The sequence below is a fragment of the Borostomias antarcticus genome, assembly GCF_949987555.1.
Source record: "Borostomias antarcticus genome assembly, chromosome: 15".
In the NCBI taxonomy this organism is placed as follows: Eukaryota; Metazoa; Chordata; class Actinopteri; order Stomiiformes; family Stomiidae; genus Borostomias; species Borostomias antarcticus.
Window position 1 is genome coordinate 16,249,494 of NC_140248.1, and position 25,321 is coordinate 16,274,814.

The 25,321-nt window shown below is 44.7% G+C and overlaps 2 protein-coding genes across 3 annotated transcripts; both read right to left on the bottom strand.

The window, feature by feature from the left end:
- Positions 1 to 945: 945 nt before the first annotated feature.
- LOC311318313 (thiosulfate:glutathione sulfurtransferase-like) lies at positions 946 to 2,507 on the bottom strand. Of its 2 annotated transcripts, none has more exons than XM_084449605.1 (4): positions 2,248 to 2,507; positions 1,854 to 1,898; positions 1,579 to 1,741; positions 946 to 1,285 (listed from the first exon to the last, which is right to left on the bottom strand). In XM_084449605.1, exons 1-4 carry the CDS (start codon positions 2,423 to 2,425, stop codon positions 1,231 to 1,233), a joined length of 441 nt encoding a protein of 146 aa, XP_084305731.1. In that variant the 5' UTR covers positions 2,426 to 2,507; the 3' UTR covers positions 946 to 1,230. The 2 variants fall into 2 exon arrangements, with proteins under 2 accessions (XP_084305731.1, XP_084305730.1); XM_084449604.1 differs by having other exon boundaries at positions 1,854 to 1,970.
- Positions 2,508 to 13,315: 10,808 nt separating this feature from the next.
- Positions 13,316 to 19,505, bottom strand: LOC311318865 (neuronal acetylcholine receptor subunit alpha-10-like; the record flags this gene model as incomplete). Its single annotated transcript, XM_084450298.1, has 6 exons — positions 13,316 to 13,532; positions 13,845 to 14,112; positions 14,953 to 15,238; positions 15,461 to 15,707; positions 19,085 to 19,239; positions 19,350 to 19,505. Coding segments are annotated over 6 exons (1,329 nt in total), but the record flags the coding sequence as incomplete, so codon positions are not given.
- Between the last annotated feature and the right edge of the window lie 5,816 nt (positions 19,506 to 25,321).

The window sequence follows — 25,321 nt, forward strand, 5'->3', positions numbered from 1 at the left end:
CTGTGAGCTGTCCGTGGAGGGGCAGGTGACCCAGGTACAGTGGACAAGATGTAATGGCGAGAAGATACTTGTTTTTCACCATGAAAACAAGGAACACGTGGAAGTGAACTATGTCCAGCGTGTTTCTGCTGTGACGATTAGTAAATTCACTTTTATGGAGACACAAACCAATGACAACGGCGAATACTGCTGCATACTTGTTACGTTCCCCCATGGAAATCTAGAAGGACGCGTTCATTTGCATCTGACTGAAGACACAGGTACAACCTTCCTTCCCCTCACTACAAACTTTGAAGACAAAGGTACTGTTCATATTCATCAAGTTAAAAACACAGCCAGTTTTTAGGCTCTTGGAAACAGAGATTACACAGTTTGACAATCTAATTGATGTCATAAAAGGATGTGCCTCTCTCAAGTTTTCTTTGTCTGTCTTGACAGCCAGTGAATTCTCCTCTGTAAAGATGGTGTCCATTGTGAGTGGGGTTCTGGGGTTGGCAGCTGTGGCGGTGGCGGCATTGGTGCTCTGTAAGGTGAGACTTATCTCTAAACATGCTACTGGCTGATTTGATAACCCCCAAATAGTCCATGGGAACAAAAACAAATGATGATGCCCTTGGATGACTGAATATGTGAACTGCAGTTTAGCGGCTACTGTACATTAGGGCTCAGTTTGTAATGCTGGCTTGATGTGCAATTCCATATCTCTCATCACGTCCTTCCATCCTTAGATGTGTAGAAGACCCGTGGAGGACTCTGTGCAGGTGACTGTTCACCCAGGAGGCCTACCACAAAACAACCGCTCCACTCTCCCCCAAAAACAGGACAACGACGACGGACAGGAGGATTATCTGAATGTCACAGTCCTCCGCCTCCCAATGATTTCTCCTGCTGGCCCCTCTTCTTCAAGCAACAGATAGGCCACATGAACTCACTTATATGGTCACAAATTCACAATACTTTATTAGTTAGGGGAGGAATGATCATAAGCATTACATACATGACAGTATTGTAGAATAAGAAGCGTAAATTAACTTTCAGTGGAAGTGCTGCATGCATTGTTTCCAATGTTTAGTGTTTTCTAATCTCTGAGATAAAGATTCTAAAGCAGACCATCGTCACAAAATCATTTCAACTGACTATCTTGTGTTCTCTTGAACTGAATACCTGTTACCTTTGTGCCTCAAGTAGCTACATGGAATAAGAGCAGTTTTTTTTCTAAGCAATTCCTCGCTAGATGTTTTCATTGTGAGCCCAGTCGCTGTATCCCCCAGCATAGTGACGAGCTCTGTCAGGACAGGGCAGAAAGGCATCAGTAGTTAATGAAAATTCGCTGATGTAAATATGCATAATGAATGTTGGCTTGAAATAAACTTCAATCTCTGAAAGCGAAGCACATTGTAAGTCACAAGTTTATTGTGTGATTGTCAAGACTCAGGTCTCATATGATCTCATATATGAGTATTCAATTATATAGGCTAATATTTTTGATAATATATTACTCTTGCAGTTAGACTCTAATAATTAGAGAAATATGCAGCAATACAAGTAGGAAAGAGATATCCCAGTGATATAGCCTACCTGTTGAAGCCTAGAGCCCTCATCATGTCTAGCGCAGTGGCGCTCCGGTGCCCCCTCTGGCAGTAGAGCACAATATCGGAGTCGTCCTGAAGAGGAGCCGGGACCCCAAACCTCTGCTGGAACTGACCTGGAGACATTCGCAGAGCCTCCTGGAGCTCCCCCACTATACAGACAAGGAATTAGAAAATACAAAATACAGTGTGTGTGTGTGTGTGTGTGTGTGTGTGTGTGCGTGCGTGTGCGTGAGCGAGTGAATGAGTGAGTGAGATACTCACGTGGGATGTTGGTGGAGCCTGGAATCTGTCCAGCCTGAAATTCATCTAGATTGCGGACATCAAACAGTTGGACACTGCCGCTGGACAAAATAGTCTTTAGCTGCATATAAGACACATCTGAATCGGGAAACAATACATTAATTACAGAGTTTCTGTGAGAAAACACAATTTAAGAGTTGGAGCAGAGAGGTCAGACAGTATAAGACTCTTAGTCCGGAGCGCTTGATATCTTTATTCAGCCTGTCTCACATGATCCGACTGGACTGAATAGTCAGCACTAAATCATGCAGGTATTATCAGTGTAGACATGTTGAAAACAGATTTCACACCCCATACAGAGAGAGAGAGAGAGAGAGAGAGAGAGAGAGAGAAACTACCACGTGCATAGACCTACCTGTGGTCCGAGCAGGAGCGTCGCTGTGGGTCCGAAGTTCATCTCCAAATGGCGCAGGTTTCACATCACAGTGGCGGCCGGTCTCGCCAGCACAGTGCCATGAATCTTTATCGTGGGCTCCTTCTGCTAGAAAGGCCAGTGACAGAAATACCAGCGCACGAATCCCGAGGATTGTCATGTTCTTGATGTTGCGTAGGCTGGTATCACAGATCACCAGTATCAGATACCAGCCCACTCGCTCCGTGTATAGGCCAGTAGCCTACCCCTACGTGTTCAAGTTCACGTTCATTTATCCACGCCCCACCAACCCGTCACAATTTCTTGGAAAGGGGTGTTTTTTTGTTTATTTATTTATTTATACCTTTCGGTCACGTACGCTTTTAGGCACAGCAGATTCATTCAAATGTATTTCGACAACCGTATAGGATTCTTGAGGCAGCCCGCTGTGCCGCCTAGTCGGGTAGACAAATAGAGACGGTTAAGCGGAGAAACGGCTGCCTGCACATAGCTTCAGCGAGGCGCGCGCAAGACCTCATCTCGAGACGGGGATGGATATGCATAAAATAGTAACCTAGTCATATTAATATCAATATGATCTGTAATTTTTGCAAGCCAATTGTCATAGAGGCTAAAATAAAACGTGATTTACACGTTGTGCCTTTACTAACGAATCACTAAAATAGCAGAAATGTAGCATAATAATAAAGTGAAACCATCTTGCCAATGTAAAGTAAATGCCAAATGAGAATGTGCACCCACACATAACGACTCTGTAATAATAATTATTTTAACTATAAATTTAAAATTGCGATTTTACTATTTTCAGTGACTCACAAAGGACATGATTGTGGACTTCCAGAGAGGAGGCTATTGAAAATGACACCACTTATTTATCTAAATGCACCACCATATGCCACCACTAGCCGGCAGTGTATTACCAAGTTATTGTAGCCATGTAATATCTTATCCACAGGATTTTAACTAGGCTACACCCTTCCACCATGAAACTCGGTGGAAGGGTGTAGAATGGGACAACCTAGAACCCATTAAATCTTGGAGTGGATCCGAATCACGGGGTGGGTCCACAAGCCGTTTCTTGGTTTGTTTGTTTATTAGCAGGATTACGCAATAACTACCAGACTGATTTTCATGAAACGTGATGTAGAGGTGTAGCTTGGGCCAACTTAGAACCCATTCAATCTTGGAGCAGATCAGAATCACAGGGTGGGTCCACATCCCACCCAAACATGGCCAGCCATTCACCCCTATTCATTTTTTGGACTTAAAGCATGAGTCGATTATTCCTAACTAAATTTGTAGATGTAGGGAATTTTAACAGATACCAGATTAGCTGGGTTCTGGTAGTAAATTACAGTCATTTAGCAGACACTTTTATCCAATGTGAATAACAAGAAGTGCATTAGGTAGTCAAGTGTACTTGTACTCAGAACTGCATCTCTTTCTAAACAAGCATCTAATGGTTGGCCTTTGCAAAGGTAGGTATAATGCACTTTAAGTGCCCTTTTAGTTATATTTTGCTATTATTATCTCAATTGCACTATGAGATCACAATGCCAGTTTGAAACTTATTCGAGTGAACAAGTTAAACTTGTTTACAACTTGTAACTGTGTTACATCTCAGTTATAGTGGTCTTAATTTCTATTTATTTGTGTTACCTCACCTCCAGACACACTTTTACCGATAACCAGCTATGTTTTTTAATTGAAAGTTGTATCTCTTTAAATATGCATTGTTTGAATGTTCCAATGGCACTTTACCTCTTTATCCTGATTTATGCTAAGTGCACTGATCTCTTATGCTACAACAGTAAAGATATTAAGAATTTGAAATTGGATTTAATATGCTCAGCATCAAGGGGGTGACTCAGGTGCATTCTACTACAATGTACAAAAGAGAATGATTGACTTAATTATAGTGAACAAGTTGCAGCATTTCACAGCATTTCAACCTCCCCCCCAACAATGCAAATTAAATGTGTATTTACACAACAGATTGAGATGACATAGGCTAACAGGTAGCAAATACTACTGACAACATGGCTGTCAGTTTATACCAGGGAAACTCACTTCAGCCATATTGTTCAGTGGGGGACATTTTCAGGAAATCATTATTCACATTTGGTATGCTACACAAGCCAAAGCATAAAAAAAAAATCATTCTGCTACATGGCATAAATTGCCTACTCATTTCTGGTCATCTCATTTTCTTTCATAAACAAATTAAATAATCCACATAAATACCCACATAATATGAAAGAGTAAAGAGGCACTTTCCGTTTTGCATTGTAAGACTTTGATTTTTCATTTAGCTTTAGTGTAAGATTTATGACCCTCACTACCTCACTCACTCACTCCATCTCCCCCTCACTATCTGGTAACACATGGCCTGTTGGTTTCATAACTACACTGGGGCACATATTTGTTAAGGCACAGCACACAGTCACTATCTTGTCAATGAAAGCGCAGTCCTCGCCTTCAAATGGAAGAAGCAGGATCACTGGTATGGTATGATGTAGCATGCTATACTTATTGCGTCCCACGCCAATCACTTTCAACATGGACCCTGAGGTGTGCTATCTGCCGTGTCTCGTCTACCGATTTTGGATCCATCTGGGCGCGTCCTCTTGTGAATCCTGGGATTTTCACCTCTGCACACATTTGTGCAACATGGTCCGCGATGTCAAATCCACGGTCTGCTATAACTATATCTCCAGGCAAGAGTTTATTGAGAAGGCCACTGTTCTCGGTCAGATGGCCGATGGTAACTTACACGGCCTCCCCAGCCTTTAGAAATGAAGGAGATGGATCCCTCAGCCACATCAGATTCAGCCACATCAGATTTAGGAGGAGCATCTGGAATGGAGTATCGGACCTTCACGTCATCATCTTTCAGGAATCCCTCATCCATCTTCATCCGGGAAATCTCTTTCCTCAGTGTCATGTTCTCCTCAAACAAGGGGTTCATTTCATCATTCATGGACTTCATTTCGCCACGCATACGGCTGCACTCACTGCATTCCTCTTCTCCTATGTTGTCTTGTCGTGGAGCTTCATCCACCTCTGCCACCTCTGCCATCTGAGCAGACTCAACTGGTAGGGTATCTTCCTGTGCACCTCTGCCCTCTCTGGAGCTAGTTCTGGAGCTGCAGCTCCATCAAGCTCTAACCTGGGAGGAGCAGGGATAGCAGGTATAGGTATATGAGCAGGTATAGCAGAAAAAAAACAAAAACAGACAGACAGACAGACAGACACAAACACACCACATATATATACACATTATCTAACCTTGGATGAGCAGGTGTGGCAGGTGCACTGTTAACTACTGTTTGCTGTCTCTCCGTGCTCCGGTCAAAACGCTCGGTGTGTGTTGCTTTGACCTCTGTGTGGCCGAGGTGTAAAGAAGGTGCCCAGTCTGGATGGGTTTCATACATTTCATCGGCTGGTTTCCCTGAAAAACACAAAATGTATTTGATTAGTTATGTAGCTATGCAGAATTTGGGGTTTTATTAGGATCTCCTTCATTAGTTGCACGGAACAAAACATCTGTTCGCCTACTTTTCCTGGAGCACAAGGAAAACATACAACTAACTAAGGGTGGGGGGTTGTAGGGCAGGTCAGATCAGACATTTAAAAAGACAGCACCCAGCTAACGCTAGCTGTGCTAGTTGGCTGGTACTAGCTTGGCTAACGCTAGCTAGTACAGTACTACCATAAGCAGACCGAGGGGTAACCTCATAGCATATGTTTGGATAAAAAATTACCTGAGTGAAAATGCCGGGAACAGACCAACATGTATCGGGAAATGTTGTTAAAGGTGATATTGGGTCGTCTCACCGCTGCTACCCATGCCATTCTACGCTTAGAGATCAGAGGTTCCTCGTTTTCTTTCCAAGTTGGAAATGCGAAGAATTTCAATCCAGGAATCAGTTTCTTATCCCGATCATGAGATCGGCTGTGGCAGCCTATAACGCAGCAATCCTTTACCATTTTAAATTTGATTTAAAACGTAGAGTAACGAACGTTGCAAAGCGCGGAGCAATGTTTATGGTGCGGAGCCTCGATTTAGAAAATACCTGGGTTACCCACAATACCTTGCGGTTTTTCGCTTCCTCGGACATCACACTTTCGTTCTCTATATTGATGCAACACTGACATCTACAGGTCAGGAGCTGCTCACACAGGAAGTAGAGCGTTCCAGATAGATACTAGAGGAGGAGGAGACATGAGAAAATGAAGGAAGAAGAGGACAGAGAGAAGAAGGGATCCTTCTTTGGTGAGAAGTTTCCTACACGGTAAGAGATGTAGATGAAGGAGGCAGAGCTATAGGAGATGGACACTACCGTCAGGTGGGCGGCGCATGTGGTGAAGGGTGAAAGCCCTCCATTGCTGATCGGCCGCTGTACGTTTTGTGGCTTTATGGCTGTCTTGGCCAGGGCTTCTTTGTAAAAGAGACCTCTGTCTCAATAGGACTTCCCTGGTAAAATAAAGGTTTAATAAAAAAAAAAAACGTACAATTGACATGCCAATTACAATATAGGAAGTGATTGAATACTCCTATAGTGAGCAGAGCCACCACGACAGTGACAGGCTGTCACCACACCCCAGTCACCTCACAGAAGACGGGTCACACCAGCCGTGAAACACTACTTCTGGAGCACAGTAGGCTTCCTCCGCTGGGAGGCCATCACTGTGGGGATCAGAGCGCAGAAGGCACCAAACGCCCACAAATGAGGAGCACACAGACAGGATGGGTCATCACAGCGGAAGCCAGACTGCATGCTGGGGATGGTGACTGTGGTGTAGCCCATGTCCACCAAGGACAGGCTGTGAGAGAAGTAGTACATGGGGGTGCTGACATTCAGCTCAGCCTGCACCTCAAATAATTATTCATTCATAAACTGCACTGTAACATTTATTCCTGTATTTTATTTTACCTGCATTTTGTTTTAAATAACCTTTTATGTGTTTCTTGCACTTTGTCTTGATGCTTTTAATGTCTCATGTAAAGCACTTTGAATTGCCTTGTTGCTGAAATGTGCTACAAATAAATGTGCCTTGCCTTGCCTTACAAAGAGGCAGCACAGATTACACAGATGTGTACCAAAACAGCAACACACATGGCTCTCCAGTGCTCTAGACTGACGCCACGCCACTGTGCATTCTGCTTTCCTCACTGTATTCCTGAGCATTTCATTATACATGATACTGTACCTTGAATTATTCCTTTCTCTCTATCTTGAAGAATAGAATAAAAACACTGTAGCATTCAAATAGGAGAAGGATTTAAATGGAGAAAAATAGTTATGCAGGGTTTTTCCTGCATAGAGGATTTTTTGGCGTCTCCCAATGAGATTTTAGCCAGAACCCAAGGAAAATCACCTGTGCCAAAATGCTAAAAATTTAGAATAAAAATAGCAATTCAAATTCTCTACAAATGTGTTTGATAGCTTGTTTCATATGCAGCCCATCCCTCTTTCTTGCACTGTCCATGGTTTGGACACTAGTAATTAAAAAATTAATAGATCATTAATAGACAGGTTATCAGTATCTTAAACATTTGGCTTCATATCCATTTTGTGTCATGTCGGGAGATTTCCCACAAAGTGTGAAAAGTGAGCTCAGTCAGACAGCGAAGAATATAAAAAAATGTGTGCGCATCACCCCCCAAAGACCCATTCTGAGCCAGGAAAAACAGTTGTCTGGACAAAAACTTATCAGTAATACCTGTGTTATAATATACTCTAATATCTTGCATGCTAGAAAGATGACCATGCTGTTGCCCCCCAGGGTTATAACAAAGACAACAAACAGAACCCTCCTCTAATCCCCCAGACTGACCGGCTCTGACTGGGTGCTGTTCATAGTATCACCCGGCCCTCTGGAAGTTAGAATCACACACAAGCTTGGGACAAGTAGAGAGGGAGAAAGAAAGGGAGGTCAATTAAAAATCTGGTCCTATCAGAGCACCTGTTTCTCCTGGTCTGGTTCTGTCCATCCAGCAGTCACAGTGGAAGCAGGATCACCAAGGAAACCTCAAGGTCAAGTCCCTCCCTCAGACCGTGGCAGGATGATTTAAAAAGCTCATTCAATGCAGGAGCAAGGAGGAAGAGAACTGATATGAGCACTGACCTCTCTAAGCCACCAATGTACTGTATGATTCATGAAAAGTACAGTACAGACACTCACAGAGGTGGCAGTGAACTGTAAAAGAGCTATGATATTTGATTAAGAACTGCAGGACTTTTACATAAAAGACCTGCAGGACTGTAATACCTTTTATTTTAAGGACCTGCAGGACTATAATACTGCGTGCTGTGCGCATGCGTACTGGAGCAAGTGGGGAAGCTATTTAGTTTCTAAAGACGTTTCTTAAGATCATATTACAGAGGCATGTGAATAACCACAACAAGCCCTCGCTCTATGTAAGCACAACTAGCGATTCATAAAGACAGATTGTTGATAACAACTGTTTTGCAGCAGAAAATAGATTTTTTAGAAGTTGCATTCTCAATGCCCCGTCCGCCGCCATTACATGGATATACATGGCTCACACTGGATTTTAAATTTCTTCTACAGGCCTCCGAATTACACCAAAGTTATCTCGGTGAGTCAAACGTCTTATAATATGCTGTAAACAACTGTGGGGCTCAGTCTGGCTGAATAAAGTGCAAACATTTGACTAGTTGTTTCCTCATTGCGTAACTTTAGTCATAGCCTTTGAGGGCGCTTTAGTGTACTGTATCTTTATATGAGTGTGTGTGTGTGTGTGTGTGTGTGTGTGTATTTACGGGGGGGTTGTGGGTCATGAGAGCATGTGATGTAGGTTTTTAATTAGGCGGTGGTATTTATGTTGTAACTGTCCTATTAGCCCGCCACATCTGAGACTGTTCTCTGGAGCCCATGGGGCTATCAGCTCACATAATGAGCAATTACACACGCACGCACACACACACACACACACACACACACACACACACACACACACACACACACACACACACACACACACACACACACACACACAAACACACCTAATGATGTGTGGAGGTTACTGGAGAGCTGCATGTCCTCAGACGCTGCAGGGCTGAAACCTTTTATTTCAATTTCTTCCTTTGTTCCTCTGTCACAGGTTTAACAATAAAAAAAATACCATGTTTGTTGTTTTGAAAGTATGAAATATTCAATACATTTATTGGCTCTGTACATATGCAACATCCATGTGGATACTACGCAGTGGTACAAGACTTTCATTTGAACACCAGAAATATTCATGGCCTTAATATTTTTGCATTGTCAGTACTACACCATATTATACTGTACAAACTTCTTGAGCACGTGAGCACTTACAAGTGTGAACTTCTCTATGGGGGGTTCTCATGCAGAGGCTGGCAGGGTTGACAAGAGGGACACTTAAAGGAGTAACATGGTGGCTAGTCACACTTTCTAGGTTTTTATACTATTTGCACAAGAGAAAAAACAGTGAAACACAGTGAAAGTATTAAATATTTCCATTCTTTAGTTTTGGAGAATTAGGCGTGTTAAATTTACCATCTTATTTTCAACCAGTTGAGAATGCTCTCCTCTAGCGAGCCACATAGTACATGGGAATAACCACTCCCCTATAGTTTTATTTAGCAAGCTAGTTTGCTTTCATAAGGTGACATGATTGATAACCTTAGCTAGCTAGTTTTCTTTCATGAGGACGTTATAGTTGTGCTTTTATATTTAAGCCCCAGTCCGCGATTGAAAAGTAAATACAATTGTGCATGGTTATTTACAATACAACAGCGCCCCCTAGAGTTCAGCCGTTTATTTATTTAGCCCCCCCCCCCCCCCCCACGCTTCACGCTTCACTTCCCCAATGGCCGCTTATCTCCATAATGACACTAATTGCCTCCAAACTGGCTAGGTAGATTCTGTAGTCCAAGAGGAAGGAAGGATGGATGGATGGATGGATGGATGGATGGATGGATGGATGGATGGATGGATGGATGGATGGATGGATGGATGGATGGATATAGATATTTTTTATCAATCTGTAATTTATTTCTTCCCGCATTTCCTTGAGTTCCAATAGGAACTATTTTTCCTTGAGCACAAACACTGACTGACCAAAATGAAAACAAAAGAAATGTCTTTACATTTCAATCGCAGACTGGAGCTTTAACTTGACTAACTAGCTATTGTAGAAAACAGAGGAGAGGAGCACGTCTGTCTGGATATAGGTGAATTCCAATAACAAGGACAGGTGCTCTTTGGGAAGAGGTGAAGAGATTGATTTAAAAAAATAAAAATAAAAAACTGAAATGTAGGCCTCAATAAAAAAAAAAAAGACTACACTACATATGTTATTTACCGGTTGGAGTGTGAATGTGGTTGCTTTAATGTGGGTCGCACCAAGCACAGACTGAGAGACAGGTTAGCAGAACATATTTATGCTATTAGAACTGCAAACGACAAGTATACCACAGCCAAGCATTTCCAAAAGGCCAGCCATAGCAGCCCCAGTTCTCTCAAAGCCATGGTGATAGAAGGGGTCCTGAGGTCTATGAGGGCTCCTCTCAAACTCAATGCCATGGTTCTCCCCAGTCTTAACTTGTATTTTGTGTTTTGTTGTGCACAATGGCCATACTATTTACTTATTTTTCTTTTCTTTTGTTCTATTCTGTTAGGAGTATGTAATCTGTATTGTATGTATTTCCTTTGTGGTATATGGTGCATTTGTATATATCTTGTCCAGTAGGCTACTCAGCTGACTACGTACATGAGGTTATTTTCTCTCTTTGTTCTATATAAGTGTGAAATATTTGTCTTGATGTCAGACACTCTGATGAAGGCCTGTGCTGTCGTAAATTAAATTATTGCTATGCATTAGCCATTTAATAAAGGCTTTTTAACTTGTTCTATTTTTCTATAGCAATAGTGCCTAGGTTTCACTTTTTTTTTATCAAAAAATATTATTGAATACTAGTAGCTAGCAAGTGAGCGTGCATCTGTGTGCGTGCGCGTGTGTGTGTGTGTGTGTGTGTGTGTGGGAGAGCGTACGTGCCCGTCAGGTCCTTAGCTAACATTGTTTTTTATGTAATTATGTATTATTTGTTATGTATTTAATGTATTTTCATGTATTTTAATCATTGTAGTGCTCATGCCATCTGCCCCAGAGACTATGGTTGGAAATTAGCCAATTTGGCTAAACCAGCATGTTTACAGAAATGTTCCTTAATGTGCACTGTCTCTGAATTTTAAACTATTAAATAAATAAATAAATCATGGAGGCTGTGTATGGACGGTGAGGGCATGTCACAGTTCTCATTACCATGCCCAGACAGGCTGGGTGAACTGGGCCTAAAGACAACTGGCATCTAAGTGTCACATTCAACCATCATGTTACTCCTTTGAAGTACCCTTGTCCAATGACACAAAATCCATATAGCGTGATTACATATTTGTAATAGCAGTAAAAATATAAAATATGACAAAAAATAAAACGGCTCTCAGGTTACACTGTAAAGTAGATTGTGTGATGCCTGTGTGTTTTGCGTGTGTATGTACAGTTGTGGTCAAATGTTTACATATACTTGTAAAGGACATGTACAGTATGTCATGGCAGTCTGAGTTTCCAATAATTTCTACAACAAAAAAAATCATTAAGTTTGGCTTTTATGAATGTATTATGGTCTTCTGAAAATGATAATTTGATGGGTCAAAAATATACATACAGCAATGCTAACATTTGGTTACATGTCCCTTGGCCATTTTCACCTCAATTAGAAGCTTTTGGTAGCTGTCTACAAGCTTTTGGTTGAATCTTTGACCACTCCTCAGAATCGGGGCAGTTCAGCTAAATTTGTTGGCTTTCTGATATGGACTGCAGCTACAGACCTGTAGCTGCTTTGAAATGGCTCCAAGTGACTTTCCTGACTTGTTCAAGTCAGTGATCCGCTTTTTCAAATCCGTGCTGAGCTCCTTTGGCTTTCCCATTGTAGAGTTGTCTGAGTCTAATGATTCGATCAAATGAGCCCTATTTAAATGGCCTCAGAGAAGTCCCCAGCTGTAGTCAATCATAATCACTCACAAGCAGTTAAGAGGCCATGCCACAAAGCTAATTTGATTGACACTACTTTCTACATCACCAAAATTGATCATTCATGTTGCCGTATGTATATTTTGGGCCCAGTAGATTTGATCACATTTTCAGTAGACCCATAATAAATTCATAAAAGAACCAAACTTCATGAACGTTTTTTGTAACAAAGACGTATGTGCTCCAATAACTCTATCACAAAAATATAAGTTGTAGAAATTAGTAGAAACTAAATTTTGCCATGACATACATGTTCTTTACAAGTATGTAAACTTTTGACCACAACCGTATGTTTGTGTATGTACTGTACACGTGTACATGTGCATGCTGTGTGGCAAAAGGATTACTTTGGCTCCATTTCATAGGTCACCAAGTTCTAGAACCTCCTTTCACATGTCACCAAGTTCTAGAACCTCCTTTCACATGTCACCAAGTTCTAGAACTTCGTTTTACATGTCACCAAGTTCTAGAACTTCGTTTCATAGGTCACCAGATTCAGATGGGAAAGATGTACAAAAGCAATTACAGTAAGTCTTTCTTTGACCATGAACAACTAGTTAACAAAGTACAAAAACATCTGCAAAGTATATTGTTTGGTAAACTCTGGTTCGGTTGGCCACTCTCCTCCCCTACAAACACACTCCCAGAAAGAACGCGGAGGCGATCAAATCAAATAACTAAGCTACTCAACCTCCCGTCAAGGCCTGCAGGCTTTTTGTGAAATGTGGATATGCACAATATGCCTGTAAGCACTGAGAGGAGGGCAGCATCTCTTGAGAACAATTTTCCAGGTATGACGTCACACCTGCTGAGTTGACCTTCTAGGCAGAAGTTGACCTTATCCACAGATCTGAGATCACATCATCGCCAGTACTCGTCCCTCCTTCACTGGTAGAGGGATGAAACAATTGACTCAGTGACGCATCAGCGGTTAGGAGCAACTTAACCTGGGCCTGCTTCCTCTCAGATGGCCTTGCCCATGATGAGGAGACTCATGAGGAAGACCATGATGAAGAAGAGCCACATGAAGAGACGATCCATGACCTTGGCCACCTTCCTCCACTCTCCGATGCGTCTCTGGGTGGCGCGCTGGTCGTGGTAGCAGTTGGAAATGTACTCAATGTGCCTGCGCAAGGTTGGGTGCTGACACACACACTGGGCCCTCACCACCACCTCCCTCCTCCTCTCCCACACCCCAGACCCCCTGTCTCCTAGATTTCTCCCTGTACTCCTGACGTCGTCTCCAAAACACCCCCTCTCTCCTCCCGCGCCCTCTCCTTCTACTCCTCCTCCTACGTCTCCCCGGTCTCCTCCTGTAGCTCCCTCCTCCTCCCCGTGATCTATGCTGACAAACAGGTCCTCCCTCCAGTCGCTGTATCCGGAATTGGGAAGCGTGGATTTTCTCCCCCCCTCTCTCCTCTCCTCCTGTGTCTTCGGACCCTCCCCTCCACCCTCCCCTCCCCGCTTCCCCCCCTGGCCCGCCCCAGCCCGCCCGTTGACGTCCCAGCTGGCCCCCCTGCGGGCGGCGGGGTCGGGCGCGGTCTCAGGGTCAGGCGGGGCCCGTTTTTTGGGCGTGCCGCCGAGGCAGCTCTCGCCCACCTCGTAGACGAAGCAGATGCGCGCCAGGTGGTGCAAGATGAAGCGCCGGGCCCACTCCGGCACGGGCCGGGCCTCGGGGCCACAGTGGTGGATGTTCATGATGAAGATGGTCAGCGCCGTGGACGCCGTGATCATCGTCATGGTGGCGATGTAATACTTCCCTGAGGAAGGAGAAGCAGAGACATTGTCTTTTAACCCACTGAGAGACTTGGAGAAGAGTCCAAACAGATAGAAAAGCCCTAACCGCTCCTCAAAGCGAAGGATGGCAGGATATTGGCTATCGACCTGTGATTGCAGCACGTTAAAACACCCGGACAGCAGTTATCGACCACCTGGCCTCCTCACTATCACATCCTCATTATCCCTCAACACGCCCAAGATTTACTAGCAGCCTCATAGCCAGGAACACTAACGCTTCAATATGAGATACACTCCTATACGCGTGCCTGCAAAACACCCTTTTTAAATACGTATTCAATGTTATTTATAAGGCCTCTCGGGTCTTCTCAGCGCTGCAGAGGGAGGATAAGGAGGGATGCTGTGCTGAGTAAGGCTAATCAAATATTTACAAAACTGTGGCGTGGAAGCGGAGAGTAATTGACGGGCATCCCAGCGGGGCGCTAGTTAGTCTCACTGTTGGAGAGGAAGTTTTTTTTTTTTAAACGCAGCAGCAGAAAACGCATTCAGTCTCTCAGTCTCTGCCCCCCGCCCCCCTCCCCCCTTCCCCATCCTAAATTATCCCCAGAGGCTCCGCCCCTGTGGATTTTACTAAGCACATCCTGCGTGATCTCCACAAGGCTGTAAAAGAAGGAGGATGATAGGGGTCGATTAGGGATTAATGACTCCATTTAATGAGTCCACCCCCCACCACCACCACTACTACCACCACCCTCACACTGCTCCTCTGACTCCTCTGGACTGGCAGAGGTCCCCCCCAACGACTGGATCTTATCAGGGAAGGCATTGCAACACACACACACACACCCCACCCTGCCTCTCACCTATGAGCGGCACGCTTTCGGAAGGCGGCATGCTCTCCGCCACCAGCAGCTGGAAGACGGTGAGGGCCAGCAGCACGGTCACCCCCAGGGACACCTTCTCGCCGGAGTCGGCCGGCAGGTAGAAGCCCAGGGGGGCCAGGAAGGAGATCATCATGCAGGGGATGAGCAGGTTGAAGATGTAGAAGGACGCTCGTCTCTTCAGGTGCAGCGTGTACGTGATGTCGGGGTAAGGGTCAGAGCAGCAGCCGTACAGGATCACGTTCTTCTTAGCCGGCATGCCCAGAACCTGCTCAAAAGGAGGGGGGTGATACAGCCAGCACATCCAGGGATGAGTGACTGAGATGTCTGGGTGTTCTCATAATGATGTCCCCTCTCTTAGCCAACCGGCTCCTCCTACAACCCTAACCCTAACCCTGGAGGCTGTTCTAGTTTGAGAAAACATCAGTACAGTACGAGGACTTGTTTATATGAGGTTTATACGACCAACAGTCCAAATTCTACATCTAACCTCCCACTCCACGTTGGTGATGAAGTCGGCCAGGTCAGCGCTGTCCAGGGCGTTGACCAGGTCCATCTGGTTCCCGTTGTGAGTCCAGGAGCCGAAGGTGAGGCGGCACTGCTGGGCGTCGAAGGGGAAGTAGGACACGTCCACGGAGCAGGAGCTCTTGGAGATGGCGGGCTGGTCCCACATGATCTGGCCATCGCTGCGGATCACCACGTTGGTCTCCATGGAACTGGAGAACTGGTCGTCCGCACTGAGGATTGGGGGGTGGTGGAGATAAGTAGAGAGAGGGGGAAAAAATCAAACTAGTGGAGATAAAAAAGATACTTACTGAAGAATGGTCAACTACAGTGGGACTATGAAAGAAGGTGGAGAAACTAATGATCATGGATGGTACTGTAGGACTACAGGAGGATAGGGGTGACAGAGACAGATCATCAGAGATGGGCAAGAATACATCCAAATATGTCTTGTTACTAAATACAAAATACCCCTCAAATAAATGTATCAAAATAAAATAGAAGATACTGGTGCCAGAAAATGTACTGTACATGTATAAAATGCATGTATTTTGTATTTTCAAAAGTACAGTAAAATACATTTTTTTCTTCTTTTTTTGTCCTGTCCTCAATATTAAAAGTTTAATATTATTATTTTGGTAGAATGGTAGGACGTGGAAAATTAAGCAATAAACCAAGAGATGAGAGGTTTACAGTGATTTTAGAACAGCTAGGGGCATTGTTAGGCACGACGTGAAGCGGTGTGTGTGTGTGTGTGTGTCTTCCCCCAAAGCTGCACCGTTCCGGAGCCGTGCCAGGCTATTGTCGCAATTCAATTTGATTGCATGGCACGTTGAATACATTGGACAGCTTGTAATCGGTCATATCGGATGTGGAGTGAGTTTAGGGGTGGGGGCGAGTGAAACAGAATCCTTGTGAGTCCTGAGTAGGTAGCGATTGGTTAAATTCACTCCCCTATTATAAATACCATCCACCCACTCCGATTAAGCTTTTTGGTGGCATAGATGGTTAAAACTAATCTGAGTACCCAGAAGATCTCGCTGCGGCACACGAGGATTCTGTTTCACTCGCCCCCCTCAACTCACTCCACATCCACAGGGCATTCGGGTCACGGCACCAGTGTAGCTAGCTTACTGGCTCACTCACTTCTTTAGCCAACTGCCACATGTATTGATTGTTTTTATCTTTAACCTTCATCTATGGCATTCTATGGTGTTCATGTGTACAGTACATTCTAAAAGGTAAGGATGATTTATATATTTTATATAGCTATGGCAGTTCAGATAAAATATTTACCTTGATGGACAGTTCCAAGTTGAACTTGAAGATGAACTTGATTATGTGAGTAGTGTGAACTTGATTGTGGTTACATGAGTTTAAAAACGAGTGTGTAAATGGTAAATGGACTACACTTATATAGAGCTTTTCTACCTTAGCGGCACTCAAAGCGCTTTACAATGGCCTCTCATTCACGGCAGCTGCCATGCAAGGTGCTAACCTGCTCATTGGGAGCAATTTGGGGTTAGGTGTCTTGCTCAAGGACACTTCAACATGTGGACAGTCGGAGCTGGGATTTGAACCGCTGACCCGTCGATCATTGAACGACCCACTCTACCAACTGAGCTACAGCCACCCCAACTGAGCTACAGTGTGTGCATTCACTTCCCCCACTAGTCTCCACAAACACGCGAGCAGAGCTGCTGGTCGCCACTAAAAATCACTGTGTGAGTGTCTAAGTGTCTTGTTCTTTTTGTTTTATGAATCAAGGAGAAAGTATTTTGAATATTTTGAAAATTAAAAAATACTCTAAAGTATCTTGTTAGAAATTACATTTATTTTTTCAGCCATCAAAATATGTCAAATACAAATGACAAAATACTCAAAAGTAATTGAAATTCCTATTTCAAATACCAGTAATAGAAATACTGCCCATCTCTGCAGATGATCATGAAGATGGATGGATGGATGAATGGATGAATGGATGAATGGATGAATGGATGGATGGATGGATGGATGGATGGATGGATGGATGGATGGATGGATGGATGGATGGATGGATGAATGGATGGATGGATGAGAGCAGTTATAGAGCCAGGGAAGAGGGGGAGCAGGAGAGGAGGAGTGGACCCCACCTGTCAGAGTGCACTCCTCCTCTGTAGCTCTCTCAAAATCATGCTACTGTAGTTTACCACACAGACAGAACACAACGCCTTCACAACACCACCATGCCATAACACAACCTTCACATAATGCATTCACAACACTACCACGTAATTGACCGCCTACTACACGAACGTGTACTGTATGAACGCAACTACTGGATCATATGCTGCCGCTTCATGGCTTGTCTGAAGCATTACTCATGTCAGGCACTCTACAGGATTAATCCAGCAACCCTTCACACGCTCACACAAACACACGCACGCATGTGCATACACACACACACACACTCACACACACAGACACACACACACCTGCCCCTGCACAAGTTCTACAACACAGCAACCCCTTGCACACCCACGCACGCACACACGCATGCACGCACACACACACGCACACACACACACACACACACACACACACACACACACACACACACACACACACAAACACACACACACACACACACACACACACACACACAGACAGAGGCCTGGTTGACTGGATAACGTCCTCTGATAGCCCTTTTCCACCAAAGTAACTCTGGTTCGAGAACCAGTTCGGTTCAGAATTCTTGGGCCCGCGTTTCGACCAGTTTTGAGCGGAGCCGTTGTACGTCAGCAGCTTGGAGATACAGTATAGGCATGTGTAAAGCTGTTTAGGTTGTGCTTGGAGATGTGTAAAGTTGTTTAGGTGGTGCGTCACAAAAGTGGCTTGCGTAGTGTACTTCATTATATAATTAGTAGGTTGCCATCACACTATTGTTCTGGGGAATGTCAATTATAATTTGTATAAAGTTAGTTCGATGGCTGACTGGCGATTTAGATTGTTGGCACTTAAAGAGAATGCGATCATTCACACTTGGGGGCCTTCCCGGTGTCCATTTACACATACTGTACAGTAGCTGAAGTGGTGGATTAGCACTCTTATTATGGAGTAAAGCACATGTGTTTACAGCAAATCTATAGAGCATGCCCGCGATATTGTCACAGTTCGCACTGAAAAACCTACTGTTTCTTGGTGCCGGTTCGGAACCAACTTTTGGGTTCCCAAACTCATTTATTTTTGGTCGAAATGCTCGGAACTGTTCAAAATTAGGTTTGCGAACCGGCACCAGGAAACAGTAGGTTTTTCAGCGCGAACCGTGACGATATCGCAGCCGTGGTCTATAGATTTTCTGTAAACAACTGTGCTTTACTCCATGATGAGTGGTAATCCACCACTTCAGCTACTTCACCACTGAGACCGCCCCACATGGTTATATTCTTGTTCTATTTATGCTTATTGTTTCTATGTATATTCTGTATTCTCTATTTTGCATTTCCAACCTTTTTCTGTAGTTTTTCTACCGCTGAAACATCAAATTTCCTCCTACGGGGAACATTAAAGTTCATATCTATCAAGCCTGTGCAGGAAGAACCTATGAATCCCCCGTAGCAGCCAGACCTACCTGTTATATAGGACAATATCTGGTCTCCATACATAACTACTAGGTATCCGGATAGTATCAAGCCCATCATAGTCCTCCTTCTTCCAGTTGAGGTAGGCATCGGTCCACACCTGCCGGATCCACAGGTAGGTGGTCAAGATCTGGTTCCTCTCGTCCTACGAGGAGAAACACAGAGCTACAGAAAGGTACGGGTAGGCCTGCGTGTGTATGTTAGGTTTGTGTGTGTGTATACTGTGTGTGTGTGTGTGTGTGTGTGTGTTGTTACCATGTCGATGATCTGTGAGAGGGTTATCTGCAGGGTAACGTTGATGATGTGGTCAGTGTCCTCCACGGGCCGGAGAGCATTGGTGTAGTTGGAGAACAAATCTGTCAGGAGCTTCTGAGCATATCTGCCATGAGCACCCAAGCACACTGCCAGAGAAACACAAGCAGAGAGAGAGAGAGGGGTGGGGAGGTGTAGAGAGAGAGAGAGAGAGGTGTAGAGAGAATAATATAAAGTGTGAGAGAAAAATAGAGACAGAGATAGCAGCAGAGACAGGGATAAAGAAAATTGAAAACACATTCATCAAAATCCTGCCAAATATCCAAAACGTTGGGGACCTTAAAACCCATCACATTCACAAACACGAATATCATTCTCTAAATCTTTTCTCTCTGGTTCCTTCTCCTGCCTGTTTGCTTGTTCATTTCAACTCCCTAATACATTATGTCTTCCATCTGGACACTCAATTCCCTGAAGGAAAACAGAAGATGAACACATCTTCCTGGCTATCATGAACCTGAAACATAGAGACCAGAATTTCACTGATTGTTCCAGTATTGAGCTAGCTGCAGTTTTTCTGCAGGCTCTCACTGGGCATATGTAAATGCGTTGAAAAATTATGATAAATGTGCCTTCTGAGATGGGAAGCACTGGATGTAATCTTACCATTCTCAGTATGCTCTCCTGTGAAATGTATCGCAATCCGAATATTGTTAGGTGTTTGGCATGACTTGCAAATAGTCCTACATGGGAGCAGTGAAAATAATTGCTAGGGGAATGCTTATGTCCAATCCATGCCAAACATGTACAAATATTCGGATTGCAATACATTTCACAGGACAGCGTATTGAGACCAGTACGATTACACCCTGTGCTTCCTGTCTCAGAAAAGCACATTTATCATAGTTTTTCAATACATGTAGATATGCCCCATTGACTTCCACTGTAGCCCAGTGAGAGCCTGCAGAAAAACGCCAGCTAGCTCAATACTGGAACTCTATGTTTCAGGTTCATGGTAGACAGACCACATATAGGGCTAAATGTCCAGAATAGCACACCCCTTTAATATTTAACCTCATATTCACCTTGAACTCTGCAAACTAATCAGATGTCCAACTCCCTTTATATGCCCCAGACTCATTATTCTTCAAATTAACTCAAATATTCAGTGCTTTGGCTACATTTTATTGTATTACCTATTTCCTTCAAATAAAATGTATTTAATTTGAATTTCTAATCGAGAGAGGCTCAAGGGGAGGTAAATGGACTAAGGCTATATAGCACTTTTATCCAAAGCGCTTTACAATGAAGGCCTTTCATATACCCATTCACACACACATTCACACACCAATGGTGGCAGCTTCCATGCAAGGTGCTAGCCTGCTCAATGGGAGCAATTTGGGGTTCAGTGTCTTGCCCAAGGACACTTCGACGTGTGGATGGGAGGAGGCGGGATTCGAACCACCGACCCTACGATCAGTGGACGACCCGCTTTACTGAGCCGCAGCTGCCCCATAGCACTGTAGAGGTGCACTGTGGCAGGCAGAGGTGAAGACAAGATGGACAAGACGGAGTGAGAGAAGTGGAAGAGAGAGAAGGGCTGGAAGGCCAACGCGATTTAGGAGTGACTGTAGTGAGCAGCAGTATGAGAAATGGTAAATGGACTGCACTTTTATCCAAAGCGCTTTAGAAAGGGAAGAAGATTCACCCACACACACCAATGGCGGCAGCTGCCATGCAAGGTGCTAGCCTGCTCATTGAGAGCAATTTGGGGTACAGTGTCTTGCCCAAGGACACTTCGACCTATTGTCAGGAGGAGGCGGGATTCGAACCGCCGACCCCACAATCATTGGACAACCCGCTCAACCTCCTGAGCTACAGCTAGTCAGATAAAAGGGGATGGAGGTAATTATCAAAAGTACTGCAGAGAGACAAGGGAACACAGGGAGGAGGAGGAGGGGAGGAGAGGTGAGAGAGGGTAGGTAGAGAAAGAGAGTGATAAGCGGAGAGGTAATTAGCCTAATTACAAATAGTAAAGGAGATAGTGAGCCTGTCGGGGGAGGGTAACGTCTATCCATTCTCCTCCTACCTCTGCATAAAGCACAGAGGAACCCAATAATGCTAGACAAAGAATAATGAAACTACAAGTCCTCACAGTGTGTATGCATGCGTGAGAGAGAGAGAGAGAGAGAGAGAGAGAGGGGAGAGTGTGAGAATGAGTGGAATTAGAGTGAAAGACAGATGGCCGGGTGTCATTAGGACAGGTGGACTGGATCGCTGCAGGCATGATCATCTGTCTGTAGTACTTAAGTTTAAGTGTAAAAATACCCATTGGTAAACTCCACCCCCCCACTACAGGCCTCAACACACAGCCTCAAACCCACCCCTCACTACAGGCCTCAACACACGGCCTCAAACCCACCCCCCACTACAGGCCTCAACACACAGCCTCAAACCCACCCCCCACTACAGGCCTCAACACACGGCCTCAAACCCATCCTCAACTACAGGCCTCAACACACGGCCTTAAAACCACCCCCCACTACAGGCCTCAACACAGGGCCTCAAACCCACCCCCCACTACAGGCCTCAACACACGGCCTCAAACCCACCCCCCACTACAGGCCTCAACACACGGCCTCAACATCTGTCGCTAGTTCCAGTAGGCCAATATGAGACACAAGTACAGAAAATCCTATGTAAACATCTCTACTCCGCTACTCCGCTCCATTGTCGATCAGGTAAGTAATTGGTCACAGTGCGGTTCACCAATGTTGATATGCTGTGTTAGTTATGTAAGCCAGGTTTGATTATGCGCTCGTGGGGGGAGAAACGTGTGTTGGGGTCAAGTGTTGGACCAGGGTCGAGTTACGTTGACTCGACGTTTAACTAATTAGGTTACCTCAGCGTTGTGTTTAACATGCAGGGAAAAGGTGGAGGGGGGTCAGGTTCTGTTCGTTTGTTTTCCTCTTTGTATGTGAAGTGTGACTCACTTTCAATCCCCCAAACAATTCATCAAATGTTTGGCTTTTGATGTTCAGTGGTTTACAGTAACTGGACCTAAAATGTTTAACCACTCACTATTTTATTTTTTTCATTAAAAGAGCAATCAATAGCACCTCTTCTTTCCTTTCCGTTCCCAGTTCCTGAACCCCGCTGACCTCAACCACAGTATGATCCATCAACGGCAAAGAGAGAAAAAAAAGTAGTCTTGCAGTATTCAGTCAGGTTAACTACCAAACATCCATCTCAGAAGTACAGGAGGGCTGTTATTGCCTCGTCATCCCTTTGCTTACACTGTGCTGTGTTGTATAGTATTGTGCTGTTGTACTGTACAAGGCTGTGTTATACTGTACTGTGTTGTACAGTATTGTGCTGTTGTACTGTACTAGGCTGTGTTATACTGTACTGTGTTGTGTTGCGCTGTGCTATAAGAACCAGCCACAAGAATGAAAGATTTATATCAGATCAGCAGCACGTATAAAGGTGACAAACGAGCATTGAGTTTGTGTGTGTGTGTGTGTGTGTATAAACGCAGTGTAATTTGGCCAGAGCTTAGCCACTCTTCTTCAATGCCGCCACCTCTCTCCCTCCCTCCCTCTCTCTCTCTCCCTCCCTCCCTCTCTCTCTCTCTCTCTCCCTCCCTCTCTCTCTCTCGTACAGCAGCAGCTGGTTAACTTGTTTGTTGTTCAATATCTCTGAGGGTTCCTGGGGGTGTGTGGTCAGCGGTTTCTCCTCAGAATTCATCTAGAGGAGAGAAGACAAAAGCCTGCTGCTAACGGCCCTACAACTGCCAGCTGGCACAAACTGGCCTCCCTACCTAATGCAGCACAGCACACAGGACTGGAACAGCAGAGGGAAACACACATGTACTGTGCATTCATTTGAACAAAGTAACACTTACATTAATGCCTAAAAGGCACAAATACACAAAAGTCAGGTCTGCGTGTGTGTGTTCTTATACAAGGAGGGGTGGTGTATATTGTGACGGTTGTTGGGATTACAACAGTCAATCCCACAGTGCCGTGTATGACTCTAACTCCTCCCCCTCACTCTCAGGGCATGATGGCAAAGATAATCCCACCACGGCATCAATCTCACAACACACACAGAACATTCCCTATCTCTCTCACACACACACACGCGCGCACATACACACACACAGTGAGTCCAAGGGATATCCCCCTCTTTAAACATTAAAGAGCTGGTAGAGCAGCAGTGCAGGAACTCTGTCCTGTGAACTATGAGTGAACTATTATTCACACACAGGTCACAGGCTTTGTGTAACACAACCGTACCAAACTGTGTTTCAAGACTCAAGATCTGTTTATTAGCCATGATTCACACACACACAGTACTAGGAATTTGACTAGGGTTAAGGCGTACGCGTTTGCAGGCGACGTTAACCTGTACCAACAGCAGTTGGTACTCTCTATATGGCTCCCTCTCTCTCTCCTTTCTCCTTCTCTTTCCTCTGTTTCTACCTCTTCTCCCTCCATAGCCCCTCTCTCCGGTACGGTAGAGCCAGGGCCGTAGGTGACAGGGATCGTTGGTATGGCCAGGACTAGGACGGGATAACGGCCTGTACGGATGATTTCTGACCCTGAAGAAGACTTGTAGCGTGAGGAATTTAATGCTCACGTACATGGATGAATGAGTGTATTGAGAATACAGCATATGTAGGAAAACAAAGAGACACAAAAAGAAGTGGGACCTTTTATGCCACAACGTAAACAAGATGTAGGAACATCTGGCAAAGAGGACAGCAGCTTGAGGTGACAAGAGAACCCACGAACACATTCTGGGATAAGGGATGAGTCTGTTGGCCAGGACCAGGGAGGTACAGAGGCAGCATCAGATGACAGGGTCAGCGGCTACACGGATAACTACTTCACTAACGCTAAATAATGTCACGCATAAGGGCAACAAAGCCGTTTCTCCCCCTCTGTCTGCATGTGTGTGTGTGTGTGTGTGTTCCTTCCCTCCCAGCCCAGCGGTCAAGTCCGAACACACTCTCACTGTGGGATGGAGCCCCAGATGGTCGGGATTAAGAGGGATGATATGGAGAGGACAGAGGCAGAGATGGTGGAGCAGTCATTTACACAGCAATCAGGTCATTTAGAAACATTCATTTACAAACACGGCATCTCCACAGCTTTACTTAGAGTGAAATAAGAGGAAATGGCTTTGATGTTATGAGGCTCATCTGGTGGTTCATAAAAAGAGATCTGTTCCAATGCGAAGAATGCAGTGGGCACACTGTCCCCCTCCAAGTTAAAACACAAATCTAGATGGACGATGTGCCCCATACTGAGGCCAAGAAATATTTGTGATAAATATTACTTGGGTGGGAAAAGTTGTATATCAAAACGATCAGTCGGTGGGGAAGAACATACAACAGCCCCCACCAAATCAAAGCTCCCTAAATTGTCGATTTAGCATTATATAGCAGCATACTAAAACGGACTTACCCTGAAGAAAACTTATCCCGAGGAGGAATAGCGATGTACCAACGATGTTCCATAGCTTCATCGTGCCGAACCGACAATACACCGGAGATTGCGTCCCAAAGCGATCGGGATGGAATTTACCGCATCGGGGAATGGAACGTACCGCGCTGAGAGCTGCGCATGCAGTGCTGGTCAACAGACTATGGGTTACACAGCAGCGCAGGGATGAGGCGCGGAGCACCAGAGCGGTGCGCACAGTGCGCCTCGCCGCGCACTTGTTCTATTTTACGCATTTGATGTGCGAACAAACACAAAATCCTTTTAACATCAATCACTGAGAACAGCATCTACATGTTAAAGGCCACTGTAGCCTAGTGACTGGCAGGTCTTGATTTCCGATCAAGACACGCACCATCTCGCTACAAGTGGCTAAACAAACTATTTGGCAGGCCTAATGAACGTGTTGGTGCGAAACCTTGCGTAGAGCTGCCTACAAGGGTTTTAAAAATGCATTGGCGAGGAAGG

Excerpts from the sequence above, each read along its gene's own strand:
- LOC311318313 (XM_084449604.1), bottom strand. The coding sequence starts at position 2,425 with ATGACAATCCTCGGGATTCGTGCGCTGGTATTTCTGTCACTGGCCTTT. Across the intron at positions 1,971-2,247 it reads CGCTCCTGCTCGGACCACAG|ATGTGTCTTATATGCAGCTA; the intron begins GTAGGTCTATGC and ends TTCCCGATTCAG. Across the intron at positions 1,742-1,853 it reads AGGCTCCACCAACATCCCAC|TGGGGGAGCTCCAGGAGGCT; the intron begins GTGAGTATCTCA and ends TTGTCTGTATAG.